We start from the raw sequence: 25,589 nt of genomic DNA, 5'->3' as shown, positions 1-25,589 counted from the left end.
TAACTATACGGAGACCCACAGAAAACCATATAGTTTTGGAAAGTACACATTCTGACAAATCCAACATGTGTAAAGAGTCCTTTCTACACCAAGTACGAATCGGCAAAGCTTTCCTAAAGTTATTGGTTTTTATGACATTTCAGAAAATCGCATAAAAATGTTGCAGTTTGCCGCAACTTTTTCTTGTGTACAAAGGCAAGTCACCCCAAATAGGAACACCTAAGGTCTACTGAACAGTTTGATGCCCAATATGTATAGATATACCAAAGTCTGTGGTATGTACTGACCCCAAAATGAAAATAGCGCATATGGATTTCTCACCTGCCTACTCAGCTTTTGCACAGAGCCCCCTGACAGCGTATTATGTGCCGTAACACCCCCTTAACTATACAGAGACCCCCAGAAAACCATATATTTTTGTAAAGTACACATTCTGAGGTTATTTTTGTACACCAAAGTTACACACGGCAAAGCTATGCTAAAAACAGATCAGGAACACTTATACAGGGATAAAAATGCAATAAAACCACAAAAATTGTGCAAATCAATGAAACAACAAAATTAATCACACAACAGTGTAATTAGTGGTCAGAATATCTGATCCAATAGTCACGCTGTCAAAATAAACAGGTTTTATGGAAAAGAAACTAAAAACAAAGTGGTAAAATAAAAAAAAATAAAAAAAAAAAAGTGTTTGTGTATACATGTGTGTGTACATGTAAAAGTTGTGTGACAGTGTGTGTGTGTATGAGTGTATATAAGCGTGCAAAATGAAAAAAAATAAAAACTGCTAAATTGTGTGCTGTGTGTATAAATGTATGTACAGTGGAGGAAATAATTATTTGACCCCTCACTGATTTTGTAAGTTTGTCCAATGACAAAGAAATGAAAAGTCTCAGAACAGTATCATTTCAATGGTAGGTTTATTTTAACAGTGGCAGATAGCACATCAAAAGGAAAATCGAAAAAATAACTTTAAATAAAAGATAGCAACTGATTTGCATTTCATTGAGTGAAATAAGTTTTTGAACCCCTACCAACCATTAAGAGTTCTGGCTCCCACAGAGTGGTTAGACACTTCTACTCAATTAGTCAACCTCATTAAGGACACCTGTCTTAACTAGTCACCTGTATAAAAGACACCTGTCCACAGAATCAATCAATCAAGCAGACTCCAAACTCTCCAACATGGGAAAGACCAAAGAGCTGTCCAAGGATGTCAGAGACAAAATTGTAGACCTGCACAAGGCTGGAATGGGCTACAAAACCATTAGCAAGAAGCTGGGAGAGAAGGTGACAACTGTTGGTGCGATTGTTCGAAAATGGAAGGAGCACAAAATGACCATCAATCGACCTCGCTCTGGGGCTCCACGCAAGATCTCACCTCGTGGGGTGTCAATGATTCTGAGAAAGGTGAAAAAGCATCCTAGAACTACACGGGAGGAGTTAGTTAATGACCTCAAATTAGCAGGGACCACAGTCACCAAGAAAACCATTGGAAACACATTACACCGCAATGGATTAAAATCCTGCAGGGCTCGCAAGGTCCCCCTGCTCAAGAAGGCACATATGCAGGCCCGTCTGAAGTTTGCCAATGAACACCTGAATGATTCTGTGAGTGACTGGGAGAAGGTGCTGTGGTCTGATGAGACCAAAATAGAGCTCTTTGGCATTAACTCAACTCGCTGTGTTTGGAGGAAGAAAAATGCTGCCTATGACCCCCAAAACACCGTCCCCACCGTCAAGCATGGGGGTGGAAACATTTTGCTTTGGGGGTGTTTTTCTGCTAAGGGCACAGGACAACTTATTCGCATTAACGGGAAAATGGACGGAGCCATGTATCGTGAAATCCTGAACGACAACCTCCTTCCCTCTGCCAGGAAACTGAAAATGGGTCGTGGATGGGTGTTCCAGCACGACAATGACCCAAAACATACAGCAAAGGCAACAAAGGAGTGGCTCAAGAAGATGCACATTAAGGTCATGGAGTGGCCTAGTCAGTCTCCGGACCTTAATCCAATAGAAAACCTATGGAGGGAGCTCAAGCTCAGAGTTGCACAGAGACAGCCTCGAAATCTTAGGGATTTAGAGATGATCTGCAAAGAGGAGTGGACCAACATTCCTCCTAAAATGTGCGCAAACTTGGTCATCAATTACAAGAAACGTTTGACCTCTGTGCTTGCAAACAAGGGTTTTTCCACTAAGTATTAAGTCTTTTTTTGTTAGAGGGTTCAAAAACTTATTTCACTCAATGAAATGCAAATCAGTTGCTATCTTTTTTTTAAAGTTATTTTTTCGATTTTCCTTTTGATGTGCTATCTGCCACTGTTAAAATAAACCTGCCATTGAAATGATACTGTTCTGAGACTTTTCATTTCTTTGTCATTGGACAAACTTACAAAATCAGTGAGGGGTCAAATAATTATTTCCTCCACTGTAAGTGTGTATAAATGTAAGTAAATGTGTGTGTAAGTGTTTAACTGCAAAAAAAAAAAAAATTAAAACCTTACCTGTCCTGAAGCATCAATCACTTGGCTCTGTCCTCCACGCTGCAGTCCAGCAGGAACTCAGTGGGCGGCGGCGCTGGGGGTAAGGAGGAAGCAGCAGACGCGATGCAATCGCGTCTGCTGCTTCTAGGATGGTCGTCGCTGGACCGACATGACAGCCCCCCTGGCTAGTTGCCCAGGGGGCTGTCATCGCTAGAAACTCTCTGCAGCGGCGGCAGTGACTTAGATGAAGATCAGATCAGATTTTATAACTAATTTGTGCAGAAATCCATATAATTCCAAAGGGTTCACATACTTTTTCTTGCAACTGTATCTGACACTTCTATTCACATTATTAAATTTCTAAAGGGTACTTGAGAATAGTAATGTGGACTAAATGTACCATACAATGAAATAAATTAATTCTTAGGGGCACATTCATCAAAGTATGACTTTTTGCGTATTTTCTGCGATATTGTCGTACATTTGCGCAACTTTTTCGTACTTACATAGTAACATAGTAAGTTAGGTTGAAAAAAGACGTACGTCCATCACGTTCAACCATAATGCCTATATATAACCTGCCTAACTTCTAGTTGATCCAGAGGAAGGCAAAAAAAAACCTGAAGCCTCACTAATTTGCCGCAGAGGGGAAAAAATTCCTTCCTGACTCCAAGATGGCAATCGGACCAGTCCCTGGATCAACTTGTACTAAGAGCTATCTCCCATAACCCTGTATTCCTTCCCTTGCTAAGAAGCCATCCAACCCCTTCTTAAAGCTATATAATGTATCAGCCAGCACAACTGATTTGGGGAAGGAATTTCACAACTTCACAGCTCTCACAGTAAAAAATCGAATATTTAAACGGAACCTCCCTTCTTCTAAACGGAGTGGGTGCCCTCGTGTCCGTTGGAAGGACCTACTGGTAAATTAAGCATTAGAGAGGTTATTATATTATCCCCTTATATATTTATACATAGTTATCATGTCACCTGTTGCTTAGTTGCCCTTCTCTGGACCCTCTCTAATTCAATAATGTCCCGTTTAAGCACTGGAGACCAAGTACTTGCGTACTTTTGTATGTGCGACAAAAAGCGCGACAATTTGTGCAACAAAATTGTATTTGTCGCGCCGAGTACGAAAGTTTCGGATTCATTCAAGCTTCGGTATCATGACTTTCCTTGGGCCAGGTTGGAGCTGCAGAGTGCCATTGAGTCGTATGGGAGGCTTCCAAAATCCTGCACTGAAGGATCAAAGTCAAAAATCTTTTCCTGCCGTTTAAGATCGTCAGATACGAAAAATCCGTACTTTGCAGAGCACAGTGCAAATTTTTCGTGCCAGCATATACAATTTTTTTTGTACTTTAAAAAGCACAAAACAAAAAATTGTATTTAATACGGTACGAAATACGGTACTTTGATCGTACTTTGATAAATCTGCCCCTTAGTATTTGCAGTTCGATCCCAATTGAATGCAAAAGATTCTTTAGACACAAGTACACTGCATCAACTGACACAGGCCACTGTAGCAACTCTGGAGATACCACCACCTGTAAGGTGGTCCAGGATTCCCCAATATCGATAGGTGCACTGCACACATTTTGGTGGATCAGTGTGATGCAAGTTTAAAGTAAAATTAAAAGAACGTTATACCTAACAGGAGATTTACATCATACGTGACCTATTAACAAAATGTTGGCTGTTCACAGTACAATAAACACACTTTTTTTTTCAAATGTAACCTTGGGTCATCATCACTAAAAGGGGGAACACATGCTCATAAGTATTACAGAAGTCTCACCCGTGGTATAGATGGGCCCGGGTGCTCATGCCCCAGACCTTCAGCTAGAGGGAGCCATCATGGATAAATCACAAACGTAGAAAAAGGCAGACACTCCGGTATTGTAAAGTGAAGAAAAAAAGCGCTTGTTCACGAGGAGTAGAAGTAAAATCACACTTCTACTTCTACTCCTCGTGAACAAGCGCTTTTTCTTCACTTTACAATACCGGAGTGCCTGCCTATTTCTACGTTTGTGATTTAACCTTGGGTCATACTGGCCTTCTGTACTGTATCTGCAACATATAGGGACCTATTTATTATGCTGTGTAAAACAAAATTCGCTGAAAAACGGTGTAAAAAGTTATATAAAATAAATGGGAAATTTCTTTGTCTGAACGCCAGATTTTATGCCGTGGAAATTTTTTTTGGCTTTTTTTAATATACGCCCGTTTTTTAAACAGCATAGCAAATTGGCCCCTTACTGTGCACCTGGGGCAAATGTTGTGCCACCTTTTACTTTAAACTAACATTCTGTGATGGTCTCTGTGCTTCCACAGCGATTACCCAACACAAATAATGCAGCTTTAACAGGAGTAAAAGACAAAGCCTTGTCCATTATTTTGTAAACTAGTATGTAAGTTCCCTTGGTTTGTGTGTAACCACAGTAAATCATATGAGCTAGGGGACAAAACTTTGTACTTATAGGGGAACTATCATGGTGATGAAAATTTAATGTAAGCTTCATCATACTGTAATAATAAAGTTTCTAAATATAATCAATTAAATATTCTGTACTGTTTCTGAAATAATTAAGTTAACCTTCACTGCCCCTCTTCCAGCATCTCTTTTCATGCAAGAGTTGGGTATCGGGTTTTGATCGGCAGTTGGATCCAATATATCTTTTTGGGGGCTCCTTTTTCCTTTTGCTTTTTAGCATTAGAGCTAACTCAAAATGTGACGCCAGCACAAACAAAATCTAACAATATAACGGACTATAGCACAAATCCTGCATATAGAAAGGCAGGATTTCTGGTGATTTTAAAAGAGTGAGCTCTAAAACATCTTATAATCTAGGCAAATGAGCCTTCCAAAGACTATATTAGGCCTAACTGTCTTTCATAATCAGACTCCCAACTGCTGCATGAAGAAAGAATCAGAGCGAGATTGCTCAGAGGAAAACAGTGAGATTATTTCAGAAATTGTACAGAATTAATTGATTATATTTAAAGGAGAAAAAAAGGTGAAAATCACTGAGTGGTGCGAAATGTTTTTCCTGTTAGGGAAAAAAACGCACAAGCCCAGGGTAGCTGCAGCAAGTGTTTCCTTTTCCTTCTGAATTCTGGGGCCGGCGCAGTAGAGTGAAAAAAACAAGCAAAGACAGAAGGAAGAGGAGACGTTCACTCTCAGCTTCCACGGGCTGGTAAAATGCCCGGGTAAAATGTAAGCGATTAAAGTCACTGGTGGGTGCCTAACATTTTGGCACCCCCAGCGACTTAGCCTTTTCTTCTTCTTTAAAAAATTTGTTATATCAGTATAATAAAGCTTTTATTAAATTTTCATTTTCACAATAGTTCCCCTTAGAAACTGCAATTTCCTATGCAGTAATATCCAATATAACTACTAGAAAAGCATTTTTTATGCAAACAGGTTTTTTTAGGTTACGTATTTTACATTTGAGCTGTTCTATGCAGTGTTCAGTGGTACAGTTTACCTTTAATGAATGATGCAGATCTGCACAATAACTGTATCAACATTTCTGTAGCTACAAGCTATAAATAAACAATCTAAAAAAAATTACTGCATTTAAATAACTTGCTGTACTGATGATGTTCTCCTTTGCATTTGTAACATGAATTAAAAATAGGATTTTTTTTAACATGTCAGAATGCATACCCAATACTAACTAACTGACTTATATAAACAGTTTAAATCCAGCTATATACACAGTTTGACAGAAATTTTTAGAGGTAAGTTCACAAGCTAATATACCTGCAGTCACAAGTACAAAATATTTTGGCTGTTTTACTAAAGAGTATTTTATAATATTATTGAGCAATAAAATACATTATGCATTGTTTGGGATGAAAAATTGTGAACCACATTTGGTATCTAACCATTTCTTGTAAAGAACATTATGCTGTCTGTTTTATCTCTCTAACAAGTATCTGTTTTGCTCTGTTGTTGATTTATCGCAATGGGCAAAGACAAGTAAAATAGTTTGTGATGCTATCTTCCAGCAAATCAAAGAAAAAGTTCTGAATAAGGTTAAAAGAGGTTTCACTTAGTCTGTCTAAAGTCATTTATAATGAGACTGACAGCATGGAAGAGAATGTTCTTCAGTACTTACCAGTTCCTACAAAGGGATCAAATACCATATCATTGGGTTTCACTCGTGCATGGTTTGCCATAATGAAAGAAAGGCCAGCATCCATGCTTGTGTTTCCAATAAAGTGCCGCTTTTTGACGCTGTATGAATTAATGAGTTCCCGCTGACCATCTGCAATCTTGAACAAATGATGTCTAGTGAGCAAAACACAGTTAATATAAGGCAGAAGCCTTATAAATAAGCAGAAGTTTCCTGCCTATTTATATAATTTTCATTTTGTAATTTACATTTGCAATTTTTATTCCTGGAACTAACAATAATTATTATTAAAAGGAAGGACCTTAAGACATGTATGGCATGTATTGTGGCTTTGTAGCAAGTTTAATGCAGTTTGTTGTCTGCAAAAGGGCTATGAAAGTGGCACTACAAAGTTTTCTACATTGTAATTAGCACTGTGTTATTGATATTGTATCAATTGCTAAAAAGAAATACAGAGCCCAGAAACATTCAGAAAAATTAACACAAACTGTTATTGCCATCTAGTGGTCAGACTCTCACATCTACACCTGTACTTTTAAGTAATTCAGACTGTGATAAGTTAGACTGATGAAAATCAGTTGCTTACAATTCATAAAACAGTCTACAAAAGTTGATGTGAAGGGGACAAAGTGTGGCATACACACAAATGTTTAAATGCTTGTGGGTATGTAATCTTCCAGTGTAGTCCTCCCTGACATGTTATTTGCTAGATAGTTCATACCAATTTATGTATACCATGGTGATGGCACAGTCTTTCTGATGGAGTATCAGTAAAACTGGGTTTATGAAAACATCTCAACAATGGAAACCAACTTTTTTTCAGTAGTTATGTGTATCACACATGCAAAGAGCTCATCGTCCAGATCCAGATCCAAGAAGATGGTCACTAGGATGCCTCTTTTGAAAGACCCTCAAAAAGAATGTCATTCTTCTGGAATAATCCTTTAATGCCATCACTAGTGTGAAGGGCCCTTTTGTACATGGAAGAAAATAATTGGCTTTAAAGGAGAAAGAAAGGTAAAAACTAAGTAAGCTTTATCAGAAAGGTCTATGTAAATACAGCCATAAGCACTTACAGAAATGCTGCACTGACTTCTCTGTGAAAAGATTTCTTGTGTCTGTAATTCATGTGCAGAGACACGCAGCTCTCTCCTGTTCCCCCCTCCCTCAAGAATGCTAAGAACTCACTCCCCCCCCTTAGTAATGTGGATCTGAGCCAATCAGCAGGAAGCTGACTCATAGTCGAACTGAGCAATTTGTGAACACACTTGGTCTGGGTGTCTGTGCAGGAGCGAGGCATGATGGAAACTTTCTTTACACAGCTCAGCGTTTTTTTGCTTCTGATCATCTGAACAGGTGAAATATGGGGAGACTTAAGGGTACTATTGAGAGAACTGGAGGTATGCCTGCAGCTTGAGATTAACTCTTTATTAGCCTTTACTTCTCCTTTAAATGGATAATTAAATCTTTCCAGGTTATCTACTTACACTGGGGAGAAAAGACTGGGATCTGGAGTAAAAAGGGCATTATTTGGACTTTTTTTTGGAGAAAAATGTGTTTCTTCCCTAAGTACTAAGCCGATTTTTGGAAAAAGAAAGGCATTTTGGCATTTTACTGCCAATAAATTAACCATATTAGTGCACGTTAGAATGCTGTATTTATTCATACCTGAGTAGACAGCCCTAGAAGCTCAATCTGTTTGCTTAAGATAGTAGCTGCCATTTTAGCTTGGTCTCAGTAGCTTCCTTGCTGCAGCTCTAGCTGCTGGTAGCTCAGATCACACATTCTGATGGGAGGAAGAGTGAATTCTTATGGGAGCGGAGAGCAGGAGAAGGGATAGAGGAGAGAGCTGAGCAGATTCAGGCTCAAGGAATGAAGGATTTTTCTGGGAGAGGAAGTCTGATACTGTAGAACATGTGTACACAAAAGAAGAAAAGAAATCCTGTGTTTCTTTTAATATTAGAGCAGCTTTTCTGTGAGTGCTTATGGCTGTATTTACATAGACCTTTCTGATAAAGGTTACTTAGTTTTTACCTTTCCTCCTCCTTTAAGCCTAAAAAAAACTTTCCCTTAAAGGGGTTGTTCATCTTTGAGTTAACTTTTAGTATGATGTAGAGAGTAATATTCTGAGACAATTTGCAATCGACCCTCATTTTTTATTATATGTAGTTTTTTTTAAATTATTTCAATAATTCAAGAGTTCAGCAACTCTCCAGTTTAGAGTTATAACAGCTATTGGGTTACTACGGTCCAAATTACCTTATCAGTCAGGGAGTGGTTTGAATGAGATACTGATATATGAATAGTAGGGGCTCAATAGAGAATAAAATTATAAAAAGTATCAATAACAATAAAACTGCTGCCTCACAGAGCTATTGTTTTTTACTGCCAGGGTCAGTGACCCCCATTTGAAAGCTTCAAAGAGTTTAAAGAAGACGACAAATAATTGAAAAAATATATAATGAAGACAAGTTAAAAAGTTGCTTATAATTGGCCATTCTATAACGTACTAAAAGTTAAATTTAAGGTGAACAACCACTTTGAGGGGTAAAAAGGTGAGGAAGTGCTGTTACAGACACAAAAGCCCTGTCTAATAACATAAATTGACTTTCAATCTTTTGATTCACAGAGATAGGTTTTGCCTCTCTGATGTTTTCTGCTAGGGGTTCTAGAAAAAAATACCTTCCAGTAGCTAGTCTAACCCAGCCTGCAGCAAACCAGTTTCAGGACAGAAAGTTTAATTTGCTTGGTAAGGCTCAAGACTGGGGTGTCTAAAACAGGAAAGTGAGCTTATTTGCCCATAGTTTCCTAGCAAGTTAGGGAGGAGTAACTATACCAGAAACTTTTAGGGGACCCAAAAATATGCTGATGACGAATGAACATCAAATGCCTCCGTGTGGAAGCTCTGATTGTACTGCTCACCAGACTATTCCCCCTCCAGTGGTCATCATCCAAGCAATCATCAGAAAAAAGATGGAGCATACTCTGGACAGTCCTGAAAAGAGTTGAAAGCCCCGCAAGTGAATCCTCATTTCACACGGGATGCCCAAGGATTAAGGGACTGTCATATCAGTCCCTGTACCCTGAAGGGAAATAAGCTTTAAAACTAGAGCAAGAAAAGGAGGCAACCACTCAATGTGGCCTTTTTGTCCTAGGCCTGAGAGGAATTCTCCTTAGAAGTATCATAGCACCATCTGGGTAACTACAAGAAAGTAGTGTTTTTTAAGTATGTGCCACCACAGAGATTCCTGGTAAGAACTGGCCCTGAACAATAGATAACAAAAAAGATGTACTACCTGGACCCTAACTCCAATGGAGGCAGTCTGTCCTTTAAGAGGAGAAGTGCAGGTCAGAAAGGCTTCAGATGTGGCTCCATGCACCACTGACTTTTTGTCAGAGCTTTTTCAAGGAGAGGCAGAACATGAATGCATAACAACCATTTGTGGCGAGGGAGTAAGGAGGGTTTTGTTTTCCTTTTATAATTAAAAAGATATACATTGTTGGAGTGCAATTGTAAAACACCCATCTATGTTGTAAAAGAAATGTACAAATGCACTGCATTTTTTTAAATCTGCTGTTTGGGTATGAAGTGATTTTGCATCTTGATCAAGTATTAAACAGCAATACATAAACATCATGCACAGACTTACAAATACAATGAAAATACAGGTCATACATGGAACAGGTACCCTCAAAAAGGAGTAAAATATAAAACTAAATAAATGAATTCTAAATGATGTTCCAATTTACATTACTTACACATTTTCCATTATTTTAAATGTATTAGTTGCAAAGTGTAATTTTGAGTGCAATCACAAAGTTTATTCGTCATTTATTTAGCCAATGTTTGGATAGCACAGGCTAAGAAAAGACTTTATAAGAATACATTTCAAAACATGAAAAGCAATCAAATTGTATTATTCTCTTCCTAATACTGATACTGCTCTCTTTGAAGGATAATTAGGAGATGGAAAAGTGCTTTTCTGAATAGTTAACACTTCCCCTTTAAAATATATCTGTATTGCGATATTTTTAACACAATGTTAAGGGCTTAGAAATTCAGGGTTACAGCACAGTGGCTGTGCTGAGCGGTTATACCTGAAAGCACAGAATGTAGTGCGACTGCTCAAAGTATTCTGAATTATGAACACATTGATCAAAGCTGATTTTTTTTGATAAATGTGGTAATTAATTTATATATTTATATTGCTGTCAGAAAAAATAAAAGATGTATGTAAACAAAGAAAACCCACGGAACTAAAAACATTTTTAAAATCTGCGGACAACACCACCCACATTTCATTAAAATATATTAGATAAAGAGTAAAGGTAAAATAAATAAAACAACTTACCCACCGACCAAAGAAGATTTCAAAAGGCTCTTTAGGGGCTTTGTTTGGGTCTGAGCCATAATCCTCAAGCACATAAAATATGTTCTCAGCATTCTGCAAGTTTACTTTTCCTTGAAAAGGAAGAAACTCCATAGCCTGTTAATATAGAGATTATTAGTGCAGCTATGTAGATCCTTCACATAAAGTATGAGGAATTGTGTTTACTTTGAAGATAGTTCTTTAAAGTGGACCTGTCACCCAGACATGAAAATCTGTATAATAAAAGTCCTGTTCAAATTAAACATGAAACCCAAATTCATTTTTATATTAACACTTCCAAACCCATTATAAAGGCATTTAAAAATCACAGCTGTCAATCATATATTGCTTGCCCCGCCTCTATGCCTTAGGCATAGAGGCGGGGCAGACAATAACTTTAGCTTTCCATTCAGCACTTCCTAGATGTCACTGCACATCTCACTTTTCCCCTCCCTCCTCCTCATATAATTGTGTATCCAGTGCATGGGCCTGGACATCTGGTCCCCCATTCTGGCACATAAACAAGATTTTGGCATGATACAAAGCTTGTCTTAATAACAGTGCCCACAAAATGGTGCCTGCCTGCTTTGATTGAGTAATTCCACAACGGAAGGAAACAAGATTTATATTATTTATATAGAGTAAGTAAAGTTTATTTTGCTCAACTAACAATATAGAAAATAATTTGGACTTATTTCTTAGGGTGACAGGTCCGCTTTAAGAGAAAAATTTACCAGCAACCTAACTTCTATTATGTTGTACAAGTGTGACCTATCTGGAAAGGTATTACTTATTTGTTTGTTAGGGTCAAAGATAACAGTTCACTGATTTTTGAGCAGATGATCTGAAAAGATATTATTGTACCACTGATGTTAGTTGTTTCTGTGATTTGAAAGATAAGAAAATTTTAGTAGTATCCCTGACAATATCTGTATGTATAAATAAAAACAAATATTAGACTGGTTTCTTTGCATCAACTGCCAATTCGAAGATCTTTTCTATGAAAAATAGTATTTGCAAGATCGATGTTTTTATGTTCTACGATATTACTCTATATATTGAACAATTGGTCTCATGTAGATTTATTTGGTATACAACAATCCCAAACATGCCAATCATATCACTAGATAATAAATAGGACAGGGCCTAAAAAGAAGTAACAATAACAATGTAGCCTCACAGATCCCCATCTGGCAGATGGAAAGAGACAGAAGAATAAAACTAAAGACAAATTAAAAAACTGCTAAGAATGGGGCATTGTAGAACTTAAGAACTAAAAGTTAACTTTAAAGTAAAAAACCCTTTCAACATGATCTTGTCATTTATTCATTCAACATTCAAACAAATTGCTTAAATTTACAGAGTTCATGTTAAATTTAAAAATGGTCCACTTACATTAATTTTCTCAACTTTTTCCTTCTGTGTGAATGTTTTATTAAATGTATGAATGATTATTTTGTAAGTAGAATTGGGCTGAAGGTATGGCATCTAAAATAAAATGGAAGAAAGCTAAATGTTATACAGAAGAAATAGAAAATGTCCAATTTTACTATATAATGTACACTGTTCCTACCATTTTTTCCAAAGGATAACTTAGGACGGATTGTTGAAATTCCGTAAATGTTTTCCCATGACCCCACAACTCAAACACAGATCTGAAAAAATAGTGGGTAGATATGTAAATATCACAAATCTAACTTCTTAATTTTATAAATGCCAAGGGCAAGTTAATAACAGTAGTTGCCAATTGTGATGAACATACCATGAAAGTTAGAGGAGAATCAGCAGGCAGGTAATGAACAAAGCTTTCTAGAATGCAAGTATGCTTTCTTTTGCAGCATATAGAAAGGTAATTATAGAAATATTTATACCAAAAATCCTTTACTTCTTAAGCATGATTTTACCCTTGAAAACCAAAACACGTAATAGTGGCAAAATAGTGTGTGTTACTGCATAACTGGTGCTAAACTGTCTTGCAGCAACATTAAATAACCTGTGTCAGAACATCCTGAGGGGTATGGGATATGTTTTATTACATATAAATGATACATATGTGTATTCTGTTATGTAAGGTGTACTTCAACACATTATGCTCTTTCCAACCCCCTACCCTAATTCACCCTGCCTCTTCCTTCATCTAAGTGCCCTCTCCAGATCCTTTCTCGATCCCAGGCACTTTCCCTAATTTCCATGGCTTCCCCACTCTCCATGCACTATCCCTCTTTTTCAGCTCTTTGCGCAATATCTGTGTTCTCTCCAAACCTGAAGTTTTTATCTGAGCTCACTACAATCTTCACAGTATCTCTGCATACTGCCACATTTTGGTAACTTTTTGTTTTATTTTTTTAAATACTGACAAAAAGTCCTCCTGGAATCTTGCAAAAGTTTAAAAGCAAATTGTCTGTATTGTAGGTCTGAGCTGGAGAAGACTGGCCTCTTTAGATCATAACTGCTGACCTCAATTGATCACATAAGTTTAAAACTACTAGAAACAGGGTTGTAAGTAAACAAAAAATGCAGATCTGTAGTAGGTACAGGATCTGTTATCTGGAATGTTTGGGACCTGAGCATTTCTGGATAAGGGATCTTTATGTAATTTGGATCTCCATTCCTTAAATATGCTAAAACACATTTATGTATTAAATAAACTCAGTAGGATTGTTTTGTCATCAATAGGAATTTGTGCAACTTGGGATGAAGTACAAAGTAATGTTTTTATTATTAGAGAGAAAAAAAAAATTTGAAAAAATAAAATTATTTCATTAAAATGGACTCTAAGTGCAGTGGCCTTCCAGTAATTTTGAATAAAGAATGCCATGTCTGTACTGTGGTACACCAGAAATACCAGAGCCTTACTTTGCACACACTGTCCTCTTCATAAGTTTTCTTGCCATTTCTTCTGAAGGAAGGTTAAGAATACAGAAAGGAGACTGTATCAAAAAAAAAAAAAAAAGAAAAAAGTTAACAAAGGAAGGCAGAACGTTTGTAAAAACATAACATTTACAGTCACATTTTTAATCATGCTACCTTTAATATATCCCTGGACACAAAGGGAAATCTTTTTTTTTTTTTTCAAATAACTTTTTATTAATTTTCAGGTTTTTGGGGGTACAGAAAGAAAAGGAGGGTTAGGGTAAAGGTAAGTATTACAGTTTAAAGACATATAGATAACATGACATAACACAGTGATTTTGCATTCTCATGATATTACTGTTATTGCAATTGGATTTAGAGACAATTTTTCATAGTAAATAGTATATTACTCAGACTTAAAAATATAGTAGAGATATACAGTGTTACAAAGGGAAATCTTGATCATCAAGTGTTCAACTTACCTTTCCATGTGCATCTTGAAGATTATTAAAATGTCCGCCATAAACAGAAAGAAGAGACTTAATTTCCTGGAGAGCAAAAACAAATTATATATTTGAATATTAAGCCAAATAGGATCTTTATAAACAACTCATATTCAACTTTCATAAATCTTTTAGTACTAATGTAATGAAACCGTGTTACTATTTTAAAAACTGTTTGGGTGTTTTTATAACTCCACAATAAATACAACAATACTAATTAGGAATAAAGCTGGCCATACACGCACCGATAATATCGTATAAAAGCCACTGAAGGTGTCCAAGCAAAGTCTATGTTCAGGGCTGAATCGGCAGAAGGAGCTAGAAATCCTATTGTTTCTACCTCCATATCTGACGATTCAGCCCTGAACTTCAGTGGAGGGTTGGAACGATCTTACAGGCAACCGATGGTCGCAGAAAAGATCAAAAATTGCCACGTGTGTGGCCAGCTTAAGACTATAATAATCAGATTCTTTAAAACCAGCATCCTTAATGCCATTTTTAAAGGAACAGAGATTATCTTTAAAGCTGACGAACAGTAAAGAAACACCACTGAATCCTAAATCTAGTACAGGTATGGGACCTGTTATCCAGAATGCTCGGGACCTGGGATTTTCCGGATAAGGGATCTTTCTGTAATTTGGATCTCCATAACTTAAATCTGCTAAAAATCATTTACATATTGAATAAACCCAATAAGATTGTTTTGTCTCCAATAAGGATTAATTATATCTTAGCTGGGATCAAGTACAAGATACTGTTTTATTATTACAGAGAAAAAGCAAATAATTGAAAATTAGAATTATTTACTTATAATGGAGTCTATGGGAGATGACCTTTTCGTAATTTGGAACTTTCTGGATAAGGGATCCCATACCTGTAAGTAGTTTTATTTTTATTAAAATAGAAAAATATGTATAATTTGTAATTTTAAGACAGAATACAAAAACACATAAATCATAACATCAGCTTAACAATGGTTAACTTCATAAGTGCTATAGATTAAAAAATATAGGACACTAGCAAATAACTCAGTCACCATAGTTTTCACTTTCCCAGGTTTCTGAGTGAAAGTTACACCAGCAGAATGTACAGACGTACTTCTAATTTGCCTGCGGTAATCATGAGCGGTCAGTAGTAGGTACATATGTACCCTGTTTCCCCGAAAATAGGACATCCTCCGAAAGTAAGGCACCCCCCTTGGAAAATAAGGCACCCCCCAAAAATAAGACACCTACCTAGGTGGAATAAATGTGTACTGTATTCTTCTTCATGGAAAAATAAGACATCCCCTGAAAATAAGACCTAGTGCATATTTTGGAGCTTAAAAAAATATAAGACAGTGTCTTATTTTCGGGGAAACACGGTATGTATGCTCAGGTGTCTCATAGCCAATCTCTGCTAATATAACTTCCTCCAAACAATACTGAAGTTCAGAGATTCCCAGCAGACCACAATATGAATTCTTGAGGCCATCAGAACATGCTGGCTGTAATGAGGAATGCAACAACAGTGTAAGCGGAGCATGAAACCTCTGGTGGGATGTACAGAACCCAGCAAAGACATGACTGATATCCATTTTAAAGGTATATTTGCAAAAGGGTCATATGCAGGGGTCAGCCGCCCATTACATTCTAATTACACCACTGTCTGCCTATTGTGTTGAGAGTCCGGAACCTGCAGTTGATAATTCTAATACCCCCAAAACTGTTGGAGAACACTTGGAATTGTAATTCATAAGCAGTCGAGGACCTAGAAACTGGCCATTCTTGGTTTAAGATACACATAGCCCATGCATAATCATCATTATTTCTATATTGTTTATTTTCTTCAAATACTTAAGAATTAATTTATATCCAAACACTTTACACCAATCACCGGCACAAGAACTGTAAAACCCGCATGGATAGTGCCCAGTGAAAGGAAGCCGTGCATAGCGTTCCTGCCAGCTTTTCCCTGCCCCCAGTAACCGACTTCGTAAAACAAGCAAACGCAGCCATAGTGGGGTGCGAACCCTTACCGGCATACGAAATTCGCAATTCTCTTGCGCCAGCAGTAGCAAATACTTCTTAAACGCAGCACCGGTCTTACAGGGCAGCGCCATCTTGGCTCCGTCACAGAGGGAGGGCGTACAGTCGCACAGGGATGTAACCTAGTGTGAGAGCGCAGGCGAAGAAGAAAAGTAACAAAGGGGTGAGGCTGTATATACAAGGTGACAGGGAAGTGGCACAAGTAGGTTACATTTTGGTGACTGTGAGCAACCTATGATTCGGACCTTACTACTATAAGGCACTGGTATTTTGTCAGAGTGGAAAATGTCGGCAGAAGCAGGGGCGACTGTAGAGCAAAACCACAGCTATGACATGAGCTGCATCTTCTGCAGAATCGCTAACAAGCAGGAGAGCGGTGCTGAGCTGTTGCACTCAGACGTGAGTAATCGGGAAAAGGGCGCTATCACGCACGGCTATAGCCATGGCAGCTGATATGGTGCAGTAGCCAGGATTAGTTACTGACAATAGAGCTGGTGTGGTTGATAATGAATGCTGGGTAACTATGGGCGTTCTTGTTTGGTCACCATTTGGAGCTATGTGTGGTAACTGGTAAACCAATGGTTTATCTCTGTATATGAGTGATGAGAATCGGTCATTTTAATATAAGGTTCCCAGATTTTGTGATAATTCAGAAGCACTACTAGACAACCCATTCATAAGGGTAGCACTAATTGTATTAATTAGAATTGTATGTATATATTTATTTATAAAGCGCTGTACAGTAGAATAGATTAATACAACAGGGGGTTATTAAAATAATGAATACAAAGTATAACAATAAATACAAGGTACAATTGCAATAAGTTAAGTATCACAGAGACGTGAGATTATAATAATGATAAGAATAATAATGTTTGTGTGCTTAAAGCGTATAAGTAACTTCCTGGATATAGCTATTTTGTTGGCCATGTGATCTGAATCTGAACAAGGATGCATTAGGATTATCCTTGCATTTTGTCTAATTATTCCTTACTTGTTAATCAAGTCCTGGAATTTTAATACATTTCTGTTAGTTATATTTACAATACAACAATATATTTACTTATCAGTTGATTTTGTGTCCAAAATGTGGTGTTGCAGTGCAGGTTAGACCTGTTCACGTTTCCCATGGTTCAAATATATAAAAACGAAACAACTCTCACATCTAATACCTATACAAGACTCTAAAGGGTAACAAACAACTTTTTAGGTAAACAATCATTGCTGTACTAATGTGAAAGATTTCCTAAAACATCATCTGGTAACTGTGGCCGAGGAACTGGGCAAATGAAACATTGCAGGACATTGATGTGAACTGAGGTATTAATTTTCAGTAAATCAGGCCAAAACACAACATTTCTCAGCACATTCCTTCTATATTTTTATACATATATTAATGTAATTAACCAACGCAAAGATAGTGCTCTGTTTTATGTGGACATGTACCCTGGCAAACACACAATGTCTTTTTTATGTAAGTTAGGTAATTGCTGCAGAAAACCCATCTTCTTACAATGCAAGGCTTCAAAATAGACAATCAATAGATTGTTTATAATGACATTACTTTTTCTTCGGCAGGATGATCTAGTCTGCTTTAAAGATATAAGGCCTGCAGTAACTCATCACTATCTGGTGGTACCTAAGAAGCATGTGGGCACCTGCAAGACACTTACTAAAGACCATGTGCAGCTTAGTAAGTACATTGTTTTATGCTTAAGGGACTGTCTCCTTTTTAAAGTAATCTTCAGGTCCACATTATTCTTCAAGGAAAAAAAAACTCTGGGCAAGAAAAATTGGGCAGAGTAAGGGAGAAAAAATAAACATGTTCTTAGCCACACTCTTCTGTTCTAAAATAATAGTATTTACTTCAGTAAGTACAGTGCATAGTCCTACCGACTTCTGTATGAAAACGTTTTTTGGCATGTGAGCAGGGACAGAACCAGGTGGCTGGGACGAACAGCTGGCTGTAAAATATAATTTGAAGGTGAAATCAGAGTCTGGTGTTCTCAGTCAATGAGTCAACAATCAGGTGTGAGTGACAGACCCCGTTTTATTTAAAGAACAGGGATCCAGCAAAGCCTGATCACACATACTACACATTTGTGGATGTGTATCATGGCTTAAACAAAGGAGTTGTCTGAGGACCTCAGAAAAAGTTTAGATACCATCAATCAACAGTCAGACAGGTTGTGCACAAATGGAAGTGCAAGAAATTCAAGACTGTTGTTACCCTACCCAGAAGTGGTCAACCACCAAAGTTAACTCCAACTGCAAGGTGTCTAATAATCCCAGAGGTTACAAAGGGACCCAGGGTAACTTCTAACAACTGAAGGCCTATCTCACATTGGCGAATTATGTTCATGAGTCCACCATCAGTAGAACACTAAACAGCAATGGTGTGTATGGCAGGGTAGCAACGAGAAAGCCACTGCTCCCACAAAAAATATTGCTATGGTTTACTAGCAAATGATGGTTAAAGAAGAATAGAGTGAATGTTCTAGAATGGCCAAGTCAAAGTCCTGACCTTAATTCAGTTAAATAGGTTGTGAAAGGACATTATGTGTAGTTCATGTAAGGAAACCCACCAGCATCCAAGAGCTGAAGCTGTTTTGTATGGAGGAATGGGCTAAAAAGTCAATGTGCAGGACTGATCAACAGTTACTGCAACATTTATTTGCAGTTATTGCTGCTCAAGGGGGGTCACACCAAATACTGAGAGCATGATTCACCTACTTTTGCCACATGCAGGTATGTTATTGGATCATTTTTTTCGCTAAATACATGACAAAATACAATTGTTTTTGTTTCATTTATTTAACTAGTTTTTCTTTATCTACTTTTAGGACTTTGAAAATTAGATGATGTTTTATGTCACATTTTTATCAAAATATAATACATTTTAAAGCGGACCCGTCACCCAGACATAAAAAGTTGTATAATAAAAAACCTTTTCAAATTAAATATGAAACCCAAAATCATTTTTTTATTACCACATCCATACCCATTATAAAAGCATTTAAAAATCCCAGCTGTCAATCATATATTGCCTGCCCCGCCTCTATGCCTTAGGCATAGAGGTGGGGCTGGCAGTTACTTTCACTTTCAATTCAGAACTTTTTAGATGTTGCTGCACTCCTTGCATTCCCCCTCCCTCCTCACCATGTAATTATGTAACCAGTGCATGGACATAGGTATCAGGTCCCCCCCCCCCATACTGGCACAGAAACAAGATATTGGCAGGATGCAATGCCTGTTTTGATAACAGTGTCCACAAAATGGCCCCTGCCTGCTTGCTGCAATTGTGAATTCCAAGGCTGAAGAAAATAAGATTAAAATAATTTATATAGTGTAAGTAAAGTTTATTTTGCTTGACAAACACAATAGAAAACAATTTGGAATTATTTCTTAAGGTGACAGGTCCCCTTTAAAGGGTTTACTAACTTTCAAGCACCACTGTACCATCACCACCTTACCATGTGCATGGAGTTGTGGTAATTGCGCACTGCCCTGTTTGTGACTGCAGTGACGCTTGAATTCTGGAGAAGAATGCTGCATTGTGAGAGAAACAGTGATTGCAGATACATGTACATCTCCCTTCTGATACTCTGATGTTTGTTTTTTATTTTCACCTGAAACCCAGATAAAAACAATCCCAATTGAATTTATCTATTATATATAGATAAATGTATCTATTATATAATAGAAAAAAATGATTATGTTTCAGTTAAGTTTTACTTTATTTCCTAGTATGTGATCAAACTTTAAATTCTCTGGACAACTACTGGTAAAATTAACATTACTGTGACAGTGTTTTTCTTATTTTCATTAGTTAAAACTATGATGGAAGTTGGAAAAAGCACACTTCAGAAGAATAATGTTACAGATTTAGAGGACATAAGGTAATGGTCTACCATTTCTGTATTTCTCTGCCAACTAACCTTTATTATTTTGTATTGACTGTTTTACCCTCATTTTTTCATACAGATTGGGATTTCACTATCCTCCTTTTTGCTCAATCTCTCACTTACATCTTCATGTACTGGCTCCAGCAAGCCAGCTTGGATTTCTCTCTAGAATGATTTACAGAGTCAATTCCTACTGGTTTATCACAGTAAGTGTACAACTTGACTGTAAAATTTGCCAAAATAAAGAATACACTTGAGAACTACTTTCTTCTCCTATTATTGTAGTAAAAGCAAACTGTGTCTTTAGCAAAATTTAAAAGAAAAACATACATAATTAGAAATCCTGTCAGAAAAAAACATTTTCGCAAATCATCTTTATTATCTTATATGTTCAGTTTGAAGCTACAGATCATATAAGCTGTGGCGTAGCGCTAAGACTTTCTCTGCTGTCTCTTTGCAGGGGATCGCTGACACCAACTTGCAGACAGACAAATAAGTAAGTTTACACTGAACTGGTACTAAGCATGCCTTCCCTCACCTGCTTTATTAGCATATCTTTGATGCCATTGGCTGGCTAGATTCGGCAAGTTGGATCAATTAAATGCAAAAGAAGCAAGAGAGGGAAGGCATGCTCAGTACCAGTTCAGTGTGAACTTACTTATTTGGCTGCCTGCCTGGCGATCCCCTGCAAAGCAGAGCAGAGAGAGTTTTAGCAGCGCTGATCCATAGTTTATATGGTCTGTAGCTTCAAAACTAAGCATTTAAGAATAATAAACATGATTTACAAAAATGTTTTGTCTGAAGGTGAAAATCCCCTTTCCAGTTTTAACAAATATCTGTTGAGATGACCCGTACTAAGCTGAACAAAATCCTGTCAAGTATCTTTGCTATTCACAAAATGTTTGCACACCAAAACATCTTGTGTGAGCAACAAAAAACGTTTTTTAGTATTATTCTGCTACAGGTCATCCCGTTTGCTGCTTTGTCTGCTTCCTGTCGTATTGGGGGCCTGGGAAAGGGTTACTACAATAGGATAGAACTAAACTTACTTTGAAATTTTACAACAGCTGGGACCAGAATTTGGTGCAAGCTAAACATCTAAATGATAACATAAGACCTTAATAATTAATGTGCAAGTGTGTTTGGGTTTGTGTGGTTATTCTCTTAGTTTCATTTACAGCCAGTGCCACACATCAAAGAATAACCTCAGCAGGCAATTTAGAGTGGCAAATTTGCCAGTTCTTGGTTCTTAGCCAGGGGTATAACTGTTTTGTTTACAGATTAACTTAATGCATGCCCAAAGGCCATAACTGTCTTTATCTCCCTCTTTTCTACTTGTAGGCTGATGAGCTGATTGATCAACTTCAGGCAAGTTGAAATGGTACATTCTACATTCTGGAAAACCTATAGAGAATCTGATACCAATTTACCTACACAGCTAGAAGGCAACCCAAAGTCCTGTGAATGAATTAAATGTGTTTGTAATTAGAGATCATTACCCAGAAATAGCTACAGTTTGCAGTGTATTCCCTAAGCATACCTATAATTTTGCACTTCCTGCTATATTATAACAGGGATTTTCATGTATTTGTGGGTTAGGACAAATAGCTATCTCAATAATGCCAGTTAAAAGAAAAGTTTTCACCTGTAACTTTTAGTATGCAAATGATGGCCCATGTAACTTTTCAGTTGGTTTTGATTTTTCTGAAGGATTTAATTTAATTGAATTATTAGATTTTCATCTAATGCAATGTGTTCATCCTTGGCATTTGCTGCTCCTTGGCAGTGTTCTTGCACACGGGAGGGAGTACTAGTTGCATGATGCTATTAAGGATGTGTATAGGGTCCCTTATAATAGCAGTCATTACTGTTTTGCTGACAGGCCTATAAAAATATGCAATCACAGATTGCCTAGTGAACAACAAATAGAATGCAAACATGTATGGCCAAGTTGGGTCTGTTTACACTGGAGAAGAGGCGCTTAAGAGGTGACATGATAACTATGTATAAATATATAAGGGGATCATATAATAACCTCTCTAATGTTTTATTTACCAGTAGGTCCTTCCAACGGACACGAGGGCACCCACTCCGTTTAGAAGAAGGGAGGTTCCATTTAAATATTCGGAAAGGATTTTTTACAGTGAGAGCTGTGAAGTTGTGGAATTCCCTCCCCGAATCAGTCGTACTGGCTGATACATTATATAGCTTTAAGAAGGGGCTGGATGGATTCTTAGCAAGTGAGGGAATACACGGTTATGGGAGATAGCTCTTAGTACAAGTTGATACAGGGACTGGTCCGATTGCCATCTTGGAGTCAGGAAGGAATTTTTTCCCCTCTGAGGCAAATTAGAGAGGCTTCAGATGGGGTTTTTTGCCTTCCTCTGGATCAACTTGTAGTTAGGCAGGTTAGGTATAGGCATTATGGTTGAACTTGATGGACGTATGTCTTTTTTCAACCCAACTTACTATGTTACTATGTTACTATGTAGTTAAGCCATAGGAAATTTATTTGTGGATATAAGGTCCCTTTATAAGGTAATGCTAATAAATCAGGCAATAGAAGCTGAAACATCATCTAGAAAGTAGAGTAATAGCTTAAAGGAGAAGGAAAGGTAAAAAGAAGTCTATGTAAATACAGCCATAAGCACTCACAGAAAAGCTGCACTGAGTGCTCTATCAAAGAAAACACGTTCTTCAGTATCAGACTTCCTCTCTCAGAAAAATCCTTAATTCCAGGGCCTGAATCTGTGCAGCTCTCTCCATTCTCCTGCTCCCCCCTCCCATAATAATTCACTCCCTCTCCCATCAGAATGATCTGAGCTACCAGCCCCCAGAGCTGCAACAGGAAAGCTACTGAGACCCAACTAAAATGGCAGCAGCTATCTTAAACAAATGGAGGGAGCTTCTAGGGCTGTTTACTCAGGTATGGTAAAGCTTTCTGCAGAATAAATATAGCGTTCTAGCTTGCACTAATGTGAGTAATCTTTTGGCAGTATAATGCCAAAGTGACTTTCCTTCTCCCTTAAAACTGTGTTTTTAACATAATGAGGAAAATGAACTTCCACAGAATACTCAATAGAATATCAGTGCAAGTGCTTGGGAACAGTTGAAAGTATTAACTACTAACACACCACCAACCCTCTCAGTCTGAAACTGTTATTATATAGTGATAGGCTTTTGCCTGGGATCCAATTGCATTTTTGCCTTTTACCTCATTGTAAAAAATTAAACTAATTTATTAAGTTACATGTGTCTTATATTTTTGGATTGATTAATTATTTAATCAGGGTGATATTATACAATATGCAGTGTTATCAAGGTCACCTGCAGTGTTACCTAGTCACCCAAAGCAACCAATTCACTTTTTAAACAGCTGACCAGTAAATGCTACCCCCTGATTGGCTACCATGGGTGACTAGAAAACGTGCACCTTTTATTGCAATACCCCTGTTGTTTCTATGTACACTATACTTGCTTTGTTTGGCTATTAAGCACAATGGACGTTTATGTAATACATTAATAATGGTGATATATGAAGAAGGTCTAAATATTTTAACTATAATAAATAATTTAAACCTATAGACAAGTCACTTTTTTACACGTTTATGCATATCTTGTGCATTTGTTAGAATATTCATGGGTAAGAAGCCTGCTTCAGTATATATATTTGCCACCATGTCTTTTGCTGTGTGGGCCTTTGTGTACCTGGACCATTTTTGAATGTCAATCCAGTTCTGCTAGCTCATAATAATCTCCATGAGTTGTAGGTGTCCATAAGAATGCAGATTTTTATAAATGGTCCTGCTCAGTTCAAGCCTTAGCTTTCAGTGCCCTGAAAAGCCTTTGCAAATTAATTTTAGATACATTGATGTATTGAAGTGTGTCACTTAAGAGCTCATGTAAAAATGGAGGGGTTCCTGTTAAATTATGAATGAAGTTACCAAAAATACCCTTGGCAGAAGTATTTTTTCATTATTTAGCATAATGCTCATTTAAAGCAATATACACCACTTTTAACATAAACTCAGTTATGTTAAAATGATGTGTAAGCCCCCTTTGTCATGCCTGATAATAATTATTAAATAATTAAGAGGGAGGACTGGTGTATTTTGCCTACCCAGCTGCTGGAATGGCACTGTGAAAGTGGCACTACAAATTTAGTAAACTCATTAGGAAAAAGGCTTGGAGTGATTGGGCACTTGTGATTGCCTGCTGGCATTGGGTTTTTATTAATGGCTTCTTCTCAAAGTGATGAATCATGTGTATGTCTAACCATATAAATACCTAAATTGTCAGTTTTTACTGAGGGGACATGTTTTACATAAACTCAGTTAACGGAACTTATGTTAAAAAGTATGTATTTCCCCTTTAGGCAAGAAATAAGTAATTCTGAACTACATATTACGAATCTCTACAGATATTTTACATTTTACAGTATTAACCCCATCTATTTATTTTTCATATCCCTCAACTTGTTTTACACTGTTAGCTGTTCCTTGTTTTATTATTATAAGCCTATAAATTATTTTTTTAAGCCTATAAGTTATTTTTCTTCAAAATCTTGATATGATGCATTCATCTTTAAAGAGCTCATACTGTGCCATTAACTGACTCAGTTTAACATGTAGCTCTAAGAAAGACTTAAACAAAGGAAATAAACTCTAATTTTTAATTAACTGTTAGATTCCTTGTCATGTCATCAAATCTGTGACCTCTTAACTAAGTGTTGTGTAATTTGTAATCTTACACTGGCAAGAGAAGGAAGGGGAGATATTGATCCGTTTGAGTATCAGTTACAACAGTAAACATATTCATGACCTGAAAAGAACATGTAAAATGTTAACCTTTCTAATGTCATTAAAAATAACTCTAGTTACAATAGTTTTATAATATTGGTTGTTCATTTCTATATATATTTTATTGTGAAAAGATGCCAAAAAAACCCCAAAGCATTCAATTTGATGTCCTTAAAAGCCATCCATGGGCAGAACACCCCCTGTAGCAAACAAATGATCAGCACAACACCTTTTAATTGCGTGCTGCAGTTAATGGGGTGCATATCCCCTCCGACTGGCTGACTGAACACCAAGCTACACTGAAGTAGGAGCTAAGCTATGCTATGCTATTTAGAATTTGCATGAATGCCCCCCTGGCCTTTCATCATGCCAACACTCTACTCTAATTTGGACAGCTGGGAACCACTTTTTTTTTTTTTTACATGAATAAATTCTGAAGCTCACAGAGTTAATCCATTACTTGGAAGGAAATTGTGTATTTTCCAAGTTGGTTGTCTAGTT

At 37.1% G+C, this 25,589-nt stretch overlaps 2 protein-coding genes across 4 annotated transcripts in view; one reads left to right on the top strand and one right to left on the bottom strand.

Moving 5' to 3' along the window:
• Positions 1 to 16,473, bottom strand: part of trmt11 (tRNA methyltransferase 11 homolog) — a 57,956-nt gene extending 41,483 nt beyond the window's left edge. The window contains exons 1-7 of one of the 3 annotated variants that reach the window (XM_018094227.2): positions 16,375 to 16,473; positions 14,337 to 14,402; positions 13,858 to 13,931; positions 12,575 to 12,656; positions 12,397 to 12,489; positions 10,988 to 11,118; positions 6,614 to 6,786 (exon numbers count right to left, since the gene is read on the bottom strand). In XM_018094227.2, the coding sequence (XP_017949716.2) occupies positions 6,614 to 6,786; positions 10,988 to 11,118; positions 12,397 to 12,489; positions 12,575 to 12,656; positions 13,858 to 13,931; positions 14,337 to 14,402; positions 16,375 to 16,458 (703 nt within the window). In that variant the 5' untranslated portion in view covers positions 16,459 to 16,473. Of the gene's footprint in view, positions 1 to 6,613; positions 6,787 to 10,983; positions 11,119 to 12,396; positions 12,490 to 12,574; positions 12,657 to 13,857; positions 13,932 to 14,336; positions 14,403 to 16,374 lie in introns of those variants that run through there. The other 2 variants (XM_002933189.5, XM_031902018.1) reach the window with 2 other exon arrangements.
• Positions 16,474 to 16,602: 129 nt separating this feature from the next.
• hint3 (histidine triad nucleotide binding protein 3) lies at positions 16,603 to 23,531 on the top strand. The gene is given in 6 exon segments (NM_001045681.1): positions 16,603 to 16,783; positions 17,963 to 18,077; positions 20,214 to 20,283; positions 20,369 to 20,495; positions 21,631 to 22,229; positions 22,778 to 23,531. Coding segments are annotated over 5 exon segments (462 nt in total). The 5' UTR covers positions 16,603 to 16,669; the 3' UTR covers positions 21,667 to 22,229; positions 22,778 to 23,531.
• The last annotated feature ends 2,058 nt before the right edge of the window (positions 23,532 to 25,589 follow it).

This window comes from Xenopus tropicalis, chromosome 5 (assembly GCF_000004195.4).
Source record: "Xenopus tropicalis strain Nigerian chromosome 5, UCB_Xtro_10.0, whole genome shotgun sequence".
Taxonomy (NCBI): Eukaryota; Metazoa; Chordata; class Amphibia; order Anura; family Pipidae; genus Xenopus; species Xenopus tropicalis.
This window is presented reverse-complemented; position numbering and strand designations above follow the sequence as displayed.